Consider the following 15,303-nt stretch of genomic DNA (forward strand, 5'->3'; position numbering starts at 1 on the left):
GGAAAGAGTTCATGGATTTCATTAAGGTATTTAAGAACTGCTAATCCATATATAAGAAGAAAACTAGTTATATAGCAAAAAATGCCTAATATTGGAGTATAGATGGTTTTTTTGGCCACATCGCACGACATACTGGATCTTAGTTCCCCAACCAGGGATTGAACCCATGCCCCCTGCAGTGGAAGCATGGAGTTGTAACCACTGGACCGCCAGGGAAGTCCCGGAGTATAGATTTTTAAGTCTGAGTATCAAGAGAATTTTGTGTTGATATGGCTAAAACATTAGCTAACATTCATGGCTTTGTTTTTTTTCAGGGACAGAGTGTCTATGAAGAGAAATGAATATGTAGCTTTACCTGAATAGATGGGGAAGAGGGCCTTTAGGATGCTTAAATATTGCTTCTTTAAATTAGTTTTTAAAACTATTTTTGCTCCTGTTCTTAAATTCTAGTACATGACTCTCAACCCCTCTACTAAGAGGAAGAATACTGGATCTCCAGACAGGAAGCCCTCAAAGAAATCCAAGACAGACAGCTCTTCTCTCAGTTCACCACTAAATCCTAAGTTATGGTGTCATGTACACTTGAAGAAATCCTTGAATGGCTCACCACTCAAAGTGAAGAACTCAAAGAATTCCAGATCTCCAGAAGAGCATCTGGAAGAAGTGATGAAGATGATGTCGCCCAACAAGCTACATGCTAACTTTCACATTCCTAAGAAAGGCCCACCCGGCAAGAAATCAGGGAAGCATAGTGACAAACCTTTGAAAGCAAAGGGCAGAAGCAAAGGCATCCTGAATGGACAGAAATCCACAGGGAATTCCAGATCTCCCAAAAAGGGCTTGAAGACTCCTAAAACCAAAATGAAGCAGATGACTTTGTTGGACATGGCCAAAGGCACTCAGAAGGTGACACGAGCCCCGAGGAGTTCTGGGGGCACACCTAGGTCCTCTAGTAAACCTCATAAACATCTGCCTCCTGCTGCCCTCCACCTTATCGCCTACTACAAAGAGAACAAAGACAGGGAGGACAAGAAGAGTGCCCTGTCCTGTGTTATCTCCAAAACAGCTCGTCTCCTCTCTAGTGAAGATAGAGCTCGTCTCCCAGAAGAATTGCGAAGTATTGTTCAAAAACGCTTTGAGCTTCTAGAGCACAAAAAGAGATGGGCTTCTATGTCTGAAGAGCAGCGCAAAGAATATTTGAAAAAGAAACGAGAGGAGCTGAAAGAAAAGTTGAAGGAGAAAGCCAAGGAACGGAGAGAGAAAGAAATGCTCGAGAAACTAGAGAAACAGAAGCGGTACGAGGACCAAGAGTTAACTGGCAAAAACCTTCCAACATTTAAATTGGTGGATACCCCTGAAGGGCTGCCCAATACACTCTTTGGGGATGTGGCCATGGTGGTGGAGTTCTTGAGCTGTTATTCTGGGTTACTCTTACCAGATGCTCAGTATCCTATTACTGCTGTGTCCCTTATGGAAGCCTTGAGTGCAGAAAAGGGTGGCTTTTTATACCTGAATAGAGTGTTGGTCATCCTCTTACAGACCTTGTTACAAGATGAAATAGCAGAAGACTATGGTGAATTGGGAATGAAGCTGTCAGAAATCCCTCTGACTCTGCATTCTGTTTCAGAGCTGGTTCGGCTCTGCTTGCGCAAATCTGACATTCAGGAAGAAAGTGAGGGCTCAGACACAGATGACAACAAAGATTCAGCACCATTTGAAGACAATGAGGTACAAGATGAGTTCCTAGAAAAGCTGGAGACCTCTGAATTTTTTGAGCTAACATCAGAGGAGAAACTGCAGATCCTGACAGCACTCTGCCACCGGATTCTCATGACATACTCAGTGCAGGACCACATGGAAACCAGGCAGCAGATGTCTGCAGAGTTATGGAAGGAACGGCTTGCTGTATTGAAGGAAGAAAATGATAAGAAGAGAGCAGAGAAACAGAAACGGAAAGAAATGGAAGCCAGAAATAAAGAAAATGGAAAAGAGGAGAATGGGTTAGGCAAAGCTGATAGGAAAAAAGAAGTCGTGAAGTTTGAGCCCCAGGTAGATATGGAAGCTGAAGACATGATCAGTGCCGTGAAGAGCAGACGGCTGCTTGCCATTCAGGCTAAGAAGGAGCGGGAAATTCAGGAGAGAGAAATGAAAGGTAAAATCTTGTGTTGAGAGAAAAGGGGAAGCCCTTTAGAAGATAGTAGAAGGAAGGAAATTACTGAGGTAATGGTAGTGTCTTGGTTTGTCACAACTATTTAGTTATTTCTGTGTGTAATAACCCGACCCTTCTAGGTATGTTAGATTCTAGCAGGAGTGTTCAGCCTGGCATTCTGCAGTTAATGATAGTTTGACTTGGATTAGTGTGATGTTAGCATCTTTTCTGGCTTAGTAAAGGACCAAATCCACAAACAGACATAGTGGAAATAACATATGACCTGGGAATGGACTGACTTGGGTACCTGCGACTTAGCTATAGTTCTTTGAGCAAGTTGCTTATCCACGCCGCAGTTTCCTCATATGCTTAAGATTGTCATAACAAATGAATGACAAGGTATTTGAAGCCCTCAGCACAGTTGCCAACTCAGATATTAATCTTTTCCTTATTGAGATTTAAGGAAATAAAAATTTGGGGCTTTCATAGCACCATTAAGTCTGAACTTTTTAAAAAAACAGCTTTATTAAGAAATAATTCACATACTATACTATTCATCCACGTTTATTGTACAGTTCATTGTTTTTTAATATATTCACAGATACGTGCAGCCTTTATCACAGTCAATTTTAGAACATTTTCATCACCTCAAAAAGAAACCCCATGCCCTTTAGCTATACCCATCCTCCCCAGCCCTAAGCAATCACCGTCCACTGCTGTATCTCTGTATTTGCCTCTTCTGATACATCATATCAGTGGAGCTGTATAATAAGTATGTAGTCTCTTGTGACTGGGTTCTTTCACTTACCATGTTTTCAAGGTTCAGGCTGTAGCATGTCTTTTTATGGCTGAACATTATTCCATTGTTTGGATATGTCACATTTTGTTTTTATCCATTTATCAGTTGATGAACGTTTGGTTTGTTTTAATCACTTTTGGCTATTATGAATAATGCTGCTACAAGCATTGGTGTACAAGTTTTTGTGTGGACATATGTTTTCATTTCTCATGGGTATATATACCTAGGGATAGATCTGCTGGATCATATGGTAACTATGTTTAAGTGAGGAAGTCCTAGACTGTTTTTCAAAGTTGGCTGCACAATTTTACATTCCTACCAGTAGTAAATGAGGGTTCTAATTTCTCCACTTGTCTGCATCTTTGCCAAAGCTTGTTATTTTATGATTCTGATTGTAGCCATTCTAGTGATTGTGAATTGGTATCTCATTGTGGTTTTGATAGATGCATTTCCTTGATGACTAATGATGTCATCTTCTCTTGTGCCTATTTGTCTTCTGTATATCTTCTTTGGAGGATATTAATTCAGATCTTTTGCCCATTTTCAAATTGGGTTATTTGTCTTTTTTTTTTTTTTTTTTGTGGTACGCGGGCCTCTCACTGTTGTGGCCTCTCCCGTTGCAGAGCACAGGCTCCGGACGCGCAGGCCCAGCGGCCATGGCTCACGGGCCCAGCGCTCCACGGCATGTGGGATCTTCCCGGACTGGGGGCACGAGCCCGCGTCCCCTGCATTGGCAGGCAGATTCTTAACCACTGCGCCACCAGGGAAGCCCCTGTCTTTTTATTATTGAATTACAAGGGGTTTTATATAGTCTAGATACAAATCCCTTAAGATACATGATCCAAAAACATTTTTGCCCATTTTGTGTGTTTGTTGTCTTTTTCCTTTTTCTTTTTTTTTGCGGTACGCGGGCCTCTCACTGTTATGGCCTCTCCTGTTGTGGAGCACAGGCTACGGACGCGCAGTGGCCATGGCTCACGGGTCTGGCCGCTCTGCGGCATGTGGGATCTTCCTGGACCGGAGCACGAACCCGTGTCCCCTACATCGGCAGGCAGACTCTCAACAACTGCGCCACCAGGGAAGCCCCTTTTTACTTTCTTGATGGTGTCCATTGAAGCACAAATTTTTTAAATTTTGATGACATCCAATTTATTTTTTTTTTTCCTTTGGTTGGTTGCAGTTTTGGTGTCAAATCCAAGAATCTGCTGCCAAATCCAAGGTCATGAAGATTTACTCCTGTGTATTCTTCTAAAAGTCTTAAGAGTTTTAGCTCTTACATTTAGGTCTTTGATTCGTTTTGAGTTAATTTGACTATAGACACATCAACTTATTTCTGGCTATGTGTGTCTTTACATCAATACCACAGTGTCTTGAATAGAATTGAGAAGCCAGAAATAAGTTGATTATTGATATAGAGAAACAAGAAACAATATTATAAGTATATAATGTAATTGTATGTATTTAAATTTTATTTATTTATTTGGCTGCGTCGGGTCTCAGTTGTGGTACGTGGGATCTTCATTGTGTCGCACTGGCTTCTCTAGTAGTGGCACTCGGGCTTCTCTCTAATTGTGGCAGATGGGCTCTAGAGCGCATGGACTCAGTAGTTGCGGCACGCGGGCCTAGTCGCCCTGTGGCATGTGGGATCTTAGTTCCCCAACCAGGGATTGAACCCGCGTCTCCTGCATTGGAAGGTGAATTCTTAACCACTGGACCACCGGGGAAGTCCCTGTAATGTAATTATAAAATATGTAATAAATATCAGTACTTTGCCAAGGATAGTATTTAAATTAGAGTTCAGGTCTTTTGATGTCTAGCTCATTGCTGTAACCTCTGGAACTAAATTTGGTCTTTTTTTTTTTTTTTATGACTTTCCCTAGATTGTTTTTTGTTTGTTTGTACCTGCAAGAGAAGGAGCTTTTCCTTTATTGTGATTTGTCCATTACTCTTTTTGTCATTGACCTTTGTACTGATTTCTACTGTAATCATTGTTTCAAACGTACAACTCTATTCAGGCTAGAAAACCATTTATTAAAAGTAACAAATACCATACCGTTCTGTTTTGGTTTTTATCCGCACTGTGCAGCTTGCAAGATCGTAGTTACTTGACCAGGGATTGAACCTGGGCCCACAGCAGTGAAAGCACTGAGTCCTAACCGCTGAACTGTCAGGGAATTCCCCCATATTGGTTTTAAATAGATGAAATTTATCTTAAATTTTTAAGTAACATCTTTAGGCTGATGCATTTTCCAGATTCTTGCTACATTGTGGATGTTGTCATCAGTAGAGTACCAGCAGTAAAATTGCTGGCATTGTAAATAGCAGTGCCCTTTACTTACAGTATCAAAATTTGTGACAGTTGTGGAAAAACTTAAAAGGAAAGATTCCTGGGTGTCTTTCATTATTGAGGGAAATTTCTATCTGGGTAGAATAAACTTATAAAATGAATGATCAGAAATAAATTGATTAAAACTTTTTTTTCATCATTAACGTAGCAACTTGCTGAATAACTCAAAGAATAGTATTAAAGAGGCAATAATTACTATTATCTGCTGATGCTTCCGTGCCCTTGCTTTCTCAATTCTTTTTCTAAATTCCTCAGGACTGAAATATGTTTTACTTTGAAATAGCTATTTTGGTTTTATTCATCCTGATCATTTTGAGGATCCTGTGGCTGGTCCTGTCAGAAAATGTTTCAGTTAATTCCGTTTAAGGACTATTTTAACTTTACATTTAAAATTAATTATCAATAAAATAAAATTAATTTATTATAAAACTAATAAGTTAAATTTTAGAGAGAAAAGATTTTGCACTGAGTTGATGGCTGAGACATCACCAAAATTCAAAGAACATAGAAGGATCAGATAGAAATTGCTGCCTTACACATTATTTCTTATAACAGTTTAGAATTAGGAGAAGGAAACTAAGATTTCTACTTAATACCAGGCACGTTTCACTCCATATCTTATTTAAATTTGTAAGAGTAGAATTTACTAGGAAAAAACTTAATTGATTCATTTTATCTTTAACAGTGAAACTAGAACGTGAAGCTGAAGAAGAACGAATACGAAAGCACAAAGCAGCTGCTGAGAAGGCTTTCCAGGAAGGAATTGCCAAAGCAAAACTAGTCATGCGTAGGACTCCAATTGGTACAGATCGAAACCATAATAGGTGAGTTACTAAACTTAATTTTTATCATCTTTTAGGGCTGCTGTATTGTTGCTAGTTTGTACTAAGACTAGACAAGCTTCCCTGTTCGTGGATATTGGAAACAGAATTGCTCATCACACATTTATTTGAATATTTACTGTGCCAAATGCTAGGGTTATGAAGTTAAAGACATGACCCTGTCCTCAAAGATACCACAGATATGAAGCTTAAATTATGGTGATAGGAGAAATGTAATCCTAATAGAAGTCTTTAAAAATGGTAAGATATTTTAAATGCATACATTGTGTGGAACCTAAAGTAGTGAAATATTAGAAGTTATAAAAATTACAGATATTAAGTGAATCTCAAATTCCCACAATTGTAGTATTCTGTGCTTTACTTTAGGATTTGTATCTGCTGAATGTTCAGTGATATTCTGTAATCATCTTCCTCAACAATGAAGTCATCCTGTGCTCATGATCTTTCACTAACACATTATTATGTGATTGTGATTTGTAGATACTGGCTCTTCTCAGATGAAGTTCCAGGTTTGTTCATTGAGAAAGGCTGGGTACATGACAGCATTGACTACCGATTCAACCATCACCGAAAAGACCATGCAGACTCTCCTGATGAGGATTACTGTCCCCGTAGTATGTATATCTATTAGTTAGTTTACCCTGCTCAAGTAGGGTCAATGTTAAGACTGTCTTTCCTCTGTCACTTTTTTTCACTTTCTAAATTTCGTTATTGCCTTCTTAGGTAGATTTATTTGAGTGAGGTGGGAAGATGTGAAATGCATAGCAGAAGGAAGGAAACTTAACATTTGATTATCGACTTTGTTCCAGGCATAGCATGAAAAGATAAAGAACTTGAATATTAGGATATTTGGGTATTAGATTTATACAAGTGGTTTTCAAACTTTGTTCCTTGGAAGTCTCTTTGTAGGTACTTCAAGGGCTGGAATTGAGGTAAGGGGCCAAGAAGGCAGTTATGTGTCTTTTTCCTCCACTTTAAAAATTCATTTATTTAATATTTATGGAGCATCTCTTATTTGCCAACCAATTTTTCATGTGCTGTGATACAAGATAGCAAACAAGACATAAAAGGTCCTGAATGTCAATTAACTAAAATTCTAGTGAGGAGAAACACAGCAAATATGTAACTAGAAATAAGTGACTGAGAAGGGTCATAAGGGGCACTGATAATGTTCTTCTTCTTGACTTGGGTTCTGGTTACATGAGTATGTTCAGTTTGTAAAATAGAAAAGTGTACTTTTCTAAATATAGATATGTGTGTGTATATATTCTTTCTTGACCTATACATAGATGTGCGTGTGTGTATGTGAGTGTGTGTGTGTGTGTGTATTTTTTTTTTCTTTTTTTTCCCCCCAAGAAAGAAATTAAAAGAAAAAATTTTAATTTAAAAATACCAGATGGTTAGGTTAGATCAAGTTTTCTCAGCCTCACTGTTGTTGACATTTTGGGCCAGATAATTCTTTGTACTGGGGGTTGTCCTGTGTGTTGTAAGTTATTTAGCATCCCTGACCTCTACCCACTGGATGCCATTAGTGACAACCAGATGTCACCAGATATTGCCAAATGTTCCCTAGGAGGCAGCATGGCTTTCTGTTGCGAACCATTGCGTTAGATGATACATAAGCTTCCTTCCAGCTGTACTTTATATAACCTAATGAAAATTGCTTCTCAAAAAGTAGTTTTCTTTCATTTTAGAGAAACTCATAACCCAAACTTTTAAACTCACAGAATCATTAAATAAGGAAATTAGTATATAGCCCAAAACTTCAAATTTAAGGCATTTTCTTGTTGAATTATGTTGTTAGATTGTAGTACTTAGTAGAAAAGTCTAGTTTTGGTAGACTTTGTAAATACCCAGGTGAGGGCAGTAAATACGAAGTTAGGATCTTCAGACTTGAGAGAGATTCCAGTGGGATGAAGGACTGTGATTTTATGTGTCTCAAAAGCTTAATGGCTATTTTCAGAAATCAGGTCCACACAGTTAAAACTTTCAGGAGAAGACTGGCATCTACATCCCTTCACTTCTAGAGCATCCTGGTGGATGTTGTTCCTTCATGTTTTCTAGTTCCAGCATAGCAGAGTTTCTTCAGAATTACCTGACTGAAAAGACTAAACAAGGTTATGTGTTAGTATTGCAGGGAAGATGCTGCAGGTTAAAGGGGAGAGAAGGGGAGTAGGGGAGAGAACCAATTGTAGAATTAGGTAAGGCCTAAAATACAGGCTTAAGATCTATCTATAGTAATGTCATATATTAGTATCCAGGAGATGGTTTACAAAAAAGCTAATCATATTTGACATTTGAAGCCTCCAGGGGTTAGTTTGTAGTAGATTTCAGTTGTGTCTACTTCACCAGATTCCTTTGTGCTAAGTATCACGTACAAGGAACAGATTATTTATTTGCTCTGAGACATTTAGTCATCTCTCTCCATTCTATTGCAATAACTTGTAATAGTCTTAAACTTTGCCTGTTCAGCTGTATAGAGAGCAACTGTCTCAGATAATGTGCTGTATGTAAGATGTTTAAGAGAAATGAGCATCTATTGTACCTGTGGATATATTTAATAGGCAGCATATGTGTTATTGGTTGTTGAATTTGCACTGTGTACTGCTTAGGTTTGAAACTAGGAATTGAGTATGTACTACATTCAGCCTAATGTATAAATTTTTCTTAGGTAAGAAAGCAAACCTAGGCAAAAATGTAAGCATGAACGCACAACATGGACCAGCTACAGAAATTGCTGTAGAGACCACTATACCCAAACAGGGACAGAATCTATGGTAATGTGAGCATTCATCTGGTTGCTCTTTCTTTTTCTTTTTCAATGTTAAGAAAATAATTTATATAGCGAAACCAGTGAGTTAGTGATTATCTATTAAGAGCATTTTGTGTGATTTTGATTTCTTGGATCTGTAAGCTCATTGCTTTAAAAGCAGACTTGATTTTTTTATAAGAATATATCTGTTTGCTTTAAGGTTTAGAATTTTATTTTTTCCTTGTAATGTAACTTTGTATATTATATGATAGATCTTACATAGCATTGGAAATGCCTTTCAGTCTGCTTGGCAATAGAAATATTTAGGATTTTCATCTTTATTAAAGAATAAGGAATTGTAAATATAGCCATTAATCTTCCTTTGTGTCTATCCTGCTTTTAGGCAGGGAGCTAGGTTTTGAGAGGGTCCCTTCTACTTTTGTGATCACATTAACTGCTTTAGCTGTGATCACCTTTAGTTTAATGACCTTTTGTCTTTTATTTTTTGATATAACTTTACTCTGTGAAAGGGATATGGTGAAGTGTGCCTATTTACTTTATAAAATTTGTCTCATATTACATTTTATTTATTTATATGTTTGTTTGCTTATTTATTTATTTGGGCCTGCTCTGAGTGGTATGTGGGATCTTATCGTAGTTCCCTGATCAGGGATCGAACCCATGCCCCCTGAAGTGGAAGCCCGGAGCCTTAACCACTGGACCGCCAGGGAAGTCCCCTCATATTACGTTTTAGTAGGAAACATTGGCTGCAGTGTCCTAAGATAAAGTTAACATTAGGTCTCATGGAAACAGTAAATTGTCCTACTTCTGAGCAAGGTTGGAATTCTGCTTTCCCAACTCCCACCACCAATCCTAGATCCCTTTCTTAATGTTTGATTCTTCCCTTTTTTTTCAGAGTTAACGGGGTTTTTTTGAATTTTTGTTTTTGTTTTTTTGCCCCTACAGGTTTTTATGTGATAGTCAAAAGGAACTGGATGAGTTGCTAAACTGCCTTCACCCTCAGGGAATAAGAGAAAGTCAGCTTAAAGAGAGACTAGAGAAGAGGTAAGGGTTTTCATCTCGCTCCTCATATCTCCTCTTCAGCATTAGATATTATACATACCTTACGGGTTTTTTTGTTGTTGTTGTTTATCCATAAAAGCTTAAGTAAAAATTTTAAAAGTCTGTAACTCTTTTATGTTCTTGTTGTTTGGTATTTTCTTTTTCTTTTAAAATATTCATTTATTTTGGCTGCGCAGGGTCTTAGTTGCAGCACGTGGGATCTTCGCTGCGGCTTGTTTAGTTGTGGTATGCAGGATCTTTAGTTGTGGCATGCAGGCTTCTTAGAACTAAGTGGCATGCATGTAGGATCTAGTTCCCCGACCAGGGATCGAACCTGGACCCCCTGCATTGGGAGCATGGAGTCTTACCCACTGGACCACCAGGGAAGTCCCGTTGTTTGATATTTTCTGGACACCTCATGCTTGTTTGGAAAAGTATGCTTTTAAAAGATGTATATACAAGATAGCAGGATTATTCATTGACTAATACGCCATACAGCAGACTGAGAGCCTGATTGTAGTTAGGCAGCCTTGTAAGTGCAGTTCCACATTGGTTGGTATTCAGAAGTATTCTGTTGGTATCCAGAGTAGCACCAAAAATGAAAACAACCTAAATATTCATCAACTGATGACTGGATAAACAAAATGTGGTATATCCATAAATTCAGCCATAAAAAGGAACAAAGTAATGAAATATCCTAGAAAGTGGGCAAACATTTTGCTGAGTCAAAGAAGTCAGACATAGAAAGGCCACATATTGTGTGATTTCATTTATATGAGACATCCACAATAGGCAAATTTTTTTTTTTTTTTTTTTTTTGTTTGAATTAAATGAAAATGAAAACAAAACATCTGAATTTGGGAGATACAGTGAAAACAGTAATTAGAGGAAATTTATAGTGTTAACCAAATGTCTGTTTTTGGTCTTTATTTTTTTATTTTTTGGGCCGTACGCGGGCCTCTCACTGTTGTGGCCTCTCCCGTTGCGGAGCACAGGCTCCGGACGCACGGGCCCAGCCGCTCCGCGGCATGTGGGATCCTCCCAGACCAGGGCACGAACCCGCGTCCCCCGCATCAGCAGGCAGACCCTCAACCACTGTGCCACCAGGGAAGCCCCACAATAGGCGAATTTATAGTCAGAAAATAGATTAGTGGTTGCCAGGGGATGAGGGACGGGGAGAATTGAGAGTGACTGCAAACCCTTATGGGATTTCTTTATGGAGTGATGAAAATGTTTTGGAATTAGGTAGTTTTAATGCTTCTAAAATGTGAAAACCACTGAAAATATAGGCTTTAAAATGGTGAGTTTAATGTTACGTGAATTATATCTCCAAGAGAAACCACACAAAAAATACCTGCCTACAAAATGAGCATCAGTATCAGTGCCATCTAGATTTGCTAGTGTCCCTCCTGTTCTAGCAGTTGTTTCTATCAAAACTGGGATAGGTTTTGCCTTAAGGCCACCTTTAATATCTGCATGCTTTCATGCTGGAATTTAGGTTTAATTGAGGAGAGAAGGAAAATACTGTTCAGTACATACTCTGCAATTTTGAGACACTTTTGAGAGTGATAATGGGTACATCATTGGTTTTGGTCCACTGCTTAACGTATAAATGAATTAAAATTGTATTCAGAATCGTCCTGTCTTGATAACACTTAGATCAAAGAAGAAAATAAAGGGGAAATTATGTGGTAGAAGGCAGTGAAAGCAGAATCCTTTATAAGAACACCAATGAGACACAATGAAGTTATAGTCAGAGGAAAATAATATTAAAACTCATTATTAAGCATGAAAAGGGAACTTAGTACTCAACTTCGACGACCTTGAACATTAGTTTTTGGTGTAAGAAGCCAACAGTGAAGCTTATGGCGAATCCAGGGTAGAGAGTCTTATTAGAGTCTTTATTACTGTGACCTCAAAAGGTTAATCTTCAGTGTGAAAGTGAACTCTGAAGTTCCTTGTGTAGGTTTTCAGCTCAAATTCATGTTTCTTCTGTGTTGTGAAGAATCCAGGCAGACGATTTAAAGTTTGTCTCCGGTTGGTAGCAATTTCTGGCAACTAACATAAGCAAATGCACACTCTCCCTGGAGGAGCATAACTTCAAACCAGGCCTCAAAGAATTTCCACAAATAAAATATCAAGAAACTCATGGTAAAAAAAAAACAATAAACACCCCCAAAAAACCACACAAACCAGTTACCATGAATGAGAGCTAGGTAAAGAAACATACTTCAGATACTGGAATTACCATATACAGAACAAAATATGTGTTTTTTAAATGAATTAAGAATAAGAGAAATTTGAAATTTTGTGTGAGAAACATGAGACTATTAAACGAGAGATGAAAAGGATCTAAATAAGTCTTCTAGAAATAAAACATGTCATTCAAGTAATTGAAATTAATAGACCATTTTTTAAAGTTCCTTTATTCCTCCTCCCCTTTGCCTCAACTTTTCTAGGTACCAGGACATTATTCATTCTATTCATCTGGCCCGGAAGCCAAATTTGGGTCTAAAATCCTGTGATGGCAACCAGGAGCTTTTAAACTTCCTTCGTAGTGATCTCATTGAAGTTGCAACAAGGTTACAAAAGGGAGGACTTGGTTATGTGGAAGAAACATCAGAATTTGAAGCTCGGGTAAGAATATAAGGAAAACACCCTTTGAAATGTTACTCATGGAAACTCAGTTTGGAATTGTTCCCTGATATTGTTCTTGACTTTCCTAGATGACCCTGGGAATCATATTTGCATTTGTCTTGAAAGACGCATGTGGAACCCTAAATTCTCTATGTACATATGATACTTTTCCTTTGTTATATTCTGCTGGTATCCAGGAAAATCTAATATTTGGCTCAAAACCTTTGTTCAAAAAGAGCTTTTCTATTAAGTTGAATGAAAAGTAGTCCTGGAGTCTTAGTCATATAACATTATTTAACCTATCCACTCCCATGTACCTATCCATTCCCATGTGATGCCTGTGCTGTAAGGTATGAAACATTTGTGTATCCTGCTTTTGTTCATTCTCTCTACATGATCAGCTTAGTTATACTTGTGTTCGGCAGCACTCATGCTGTTAAACAGGTACATTTCAGTGAAGGCACTTTTGTAGTCTTATCGCTTACTGTTCAGAAGGACCCTTAAGTGTTATAGGTGAAACAGTTCAAGAGACCCTGTGTCCCACATTATATTTTAGGTAACAAAGCTGGAGAAAAGATTGGAGAACACTGTCCATGAGTTATCACTGTAAAAATTTTTTTGTTAATTTTAAATAATAAAGTCCACGTAACTCCAAACATTAATATTTATGAGTCTTTCCAGATTGTTCATTTGCATTATAACAGTGTGTTAATAGTTGTGTGATTTTTATGAGCAGTTGAACCTCCCACTGCCCTCCAGTTTTCCCTCATTTATAAATACTTTCCATTTCTTTCAATCTTTAATGTCACTTTGGGGTACATAATAACACATGGAGTTGATATGGTAAGTCTTTTACTGCCAGACTTTTGTATTTCTATTTCTTTGCTATTAGAATTAACAAATTATATATGCATCTTATATATGTAACTTTTTTTCATTAGTCTGGTTATGAATTCTTGGTACATTACCTGGGAAAAAGGTTTAAACATCTTTATTGTTCTTAAAGAATTTTTTTTAGGAATTACTCAACCAAAAGTATTTTGCCTGTTTCAAATATTACAGTTACTTTTTTGTTTATTTAGCAAATATCTATCAGTAACCTGCTTTGTGCCAAACCTGGGCCCACACCTTGCTAACGTTGGATTATCATCATTCTTTGTTTCTCTTTGTAGTTATAAAATGGTGGAGAAACTTTTTTTGGTTTTGTTTTTTGTTTTGTTTTTTTTTTTTGCGGTACGCTGGCCTCTCACTGTTGCGGTCTCTCCCGTTGCGGAGCACAGGCTCCGGACGCGCAGGCTCAGTGGCCATGGCTCACGGGCCCAGCCGCTCTGTGGCATGTGGGATCCTCCCAGACCGGGGCACAAACCCGCGTCCCCTTCATTGGCAGGCGGACTCTCAACCACTGCACCGCCAGGGAAGCCCCTAAAATGGTATTTTTTTAATTGGCATGTGTTGTGTGACTGAGAAGGTAGTTTCAGTCCTTAAGAGCATGATTTGGATCAAAGTGATTTAGTTTATGCTTCCTCATCCGTAAAATAAATGTGAGGCTTAGATGAGATCACGTATGTAAAATGTATTATCTGGCTTATAGGTTGTAAGCTGTTAGGTTGGTAAATTTTTACTTTCCTTCTCAGTTTTTCTTTGCCTTGAGACTGTCATTTGCACGTAGTAGGCACTCAGTCACTGACTGTATGAATGAGTTCAGTGACTTCCTTTAAGTAGAGCACGTTTCAGATCCCTTCATCAGGGAAATCCAAGTAGTCGGCTACTTTCAAATGCATAAGCCATCCATTGAACTTATGAACCCAGTTAAATTAATGTTATGTGACCAATTTGGGTCTAGGTTGATTTGAATTTAATCGAGGATTGTCTATTTCATCTTTCTCTTGGCCTTTTACTCAGTCTGGTTTTTAAATCTTTTTCTGTAGGTGATCTCACTAGAGAAACTGAAGGATTTTGGCGAGTGTGTGATTGCCCTTCAAGCCAGTGTCATAAAGAAATTTCTCCAAGGCTTCATGGCTCCAAAGCAAAAGAGAAGAAAACTCCAAAGTGAAGATTCAGCAAAGACTGAAGAGGTGGATGAAGAGAAAAAAATGGCAGAGGAAGCAAAGGTATTTAGCTAATGAAGATGTAGTTTTATGACTGTGTAGAAGTATGTGATCTGGTTTTAAAATTATCTAACCCTATGCTTTTTAGTTACATAAGCACTGTTCCCTAGCCAGTGTTTGATCTTTATCACTTTCTCCAAATGTTGTAGTTTTCAAACTGGTCTGTGGAGCACAGCCCTGCCTTAGAGCTGGATAGTGTGTCAGAGTCCCCCCTCCCACTTTACCAGAGCTAATTCCTTTTTTCAAAAGGTGGTGGTTTTTAAATTTTTAAGAATTGTAAAATATACATAATGAACAGCTTAGCCACTTTTACACGTATGGTTCTATGTCATTAAGTACATTCACGTTGTTCTGCAACTATTACTACCATCCGTCTCCAGAATTTTTTTATCTTCCCAAAGCAAAACTATGCCCTTTAAACACTAAACTACCCATTTCACCCTCCTGCCCAATCCCTGGCAACCATCATTTTCTTTCTTTGTCTATGAATTTGACTACTCTAGGTACCTCATATAAAGTGGAATCATACTGTATTTGTCCTTTTGTGACTGGTTTATTTAACTGCTTCAAAGTTATCTACATTGTAGCATATGCCAGAATTTCCTTC

The 15,303-nt window shown here is 38.1% G+C and overlaps 1 protein-coding gene across 1 annotated transcript in view; it reads left to right on the forward strand.

Moving 5' to 3' along the window:
* The window catches only part of BAZ1B (bromodomain adjacent to zinc finger domain 1B), a 71,142-nt gene that overhangs the window by 35,272 nt on the left and 20,567 nt on the right, over positions 1-15,303 (forward strand). Inside the window, exons 7-13 of the mRNA XM_007468887.1 lie at positions 451-2,152; positions 5,981-6,119; positions 6,618-6,751; positions 8,809-8,914; positions 9,856-9,954; positions 12,411-12,588; positions 14,517-14,699. Coding sequence (XP_007468949.1) covers positions 451-2,152; positions 5,981-6,119; positions 6,618-6,751; positions 8,809-8,914; positions 9,856-9,954; positions 12,411-12,588; positions 14,517-14,699 — 2,541 coding nt within the window. The remainder of the gene's footprint in view (positions 1-450; positions 2,153-5,980; positions 6,120-6,617; positions 6,752-8,808; positions 8,915-9,855; positions 9,955-12,410; positions 12,589-14,516; positions 14,700-15,303) is intronic.

The sequence above is a fragment of the Lipotes vexillifer genome, unplaced genomic scaffold, assembly GCF_000442215.2.
Source record: "Lipotes vexillifer unplaced genomic scaffold, Lipotes_vexillifer_v1.1 scaffold12, whole genome shotgun sequence".
NCBI classification, from domain to species: Eukaryota; Metazoa; Chordata; class Mammalia; order Artiodactyla; family Lipotidae; genus Lipotes; species Lipotes vexillifer.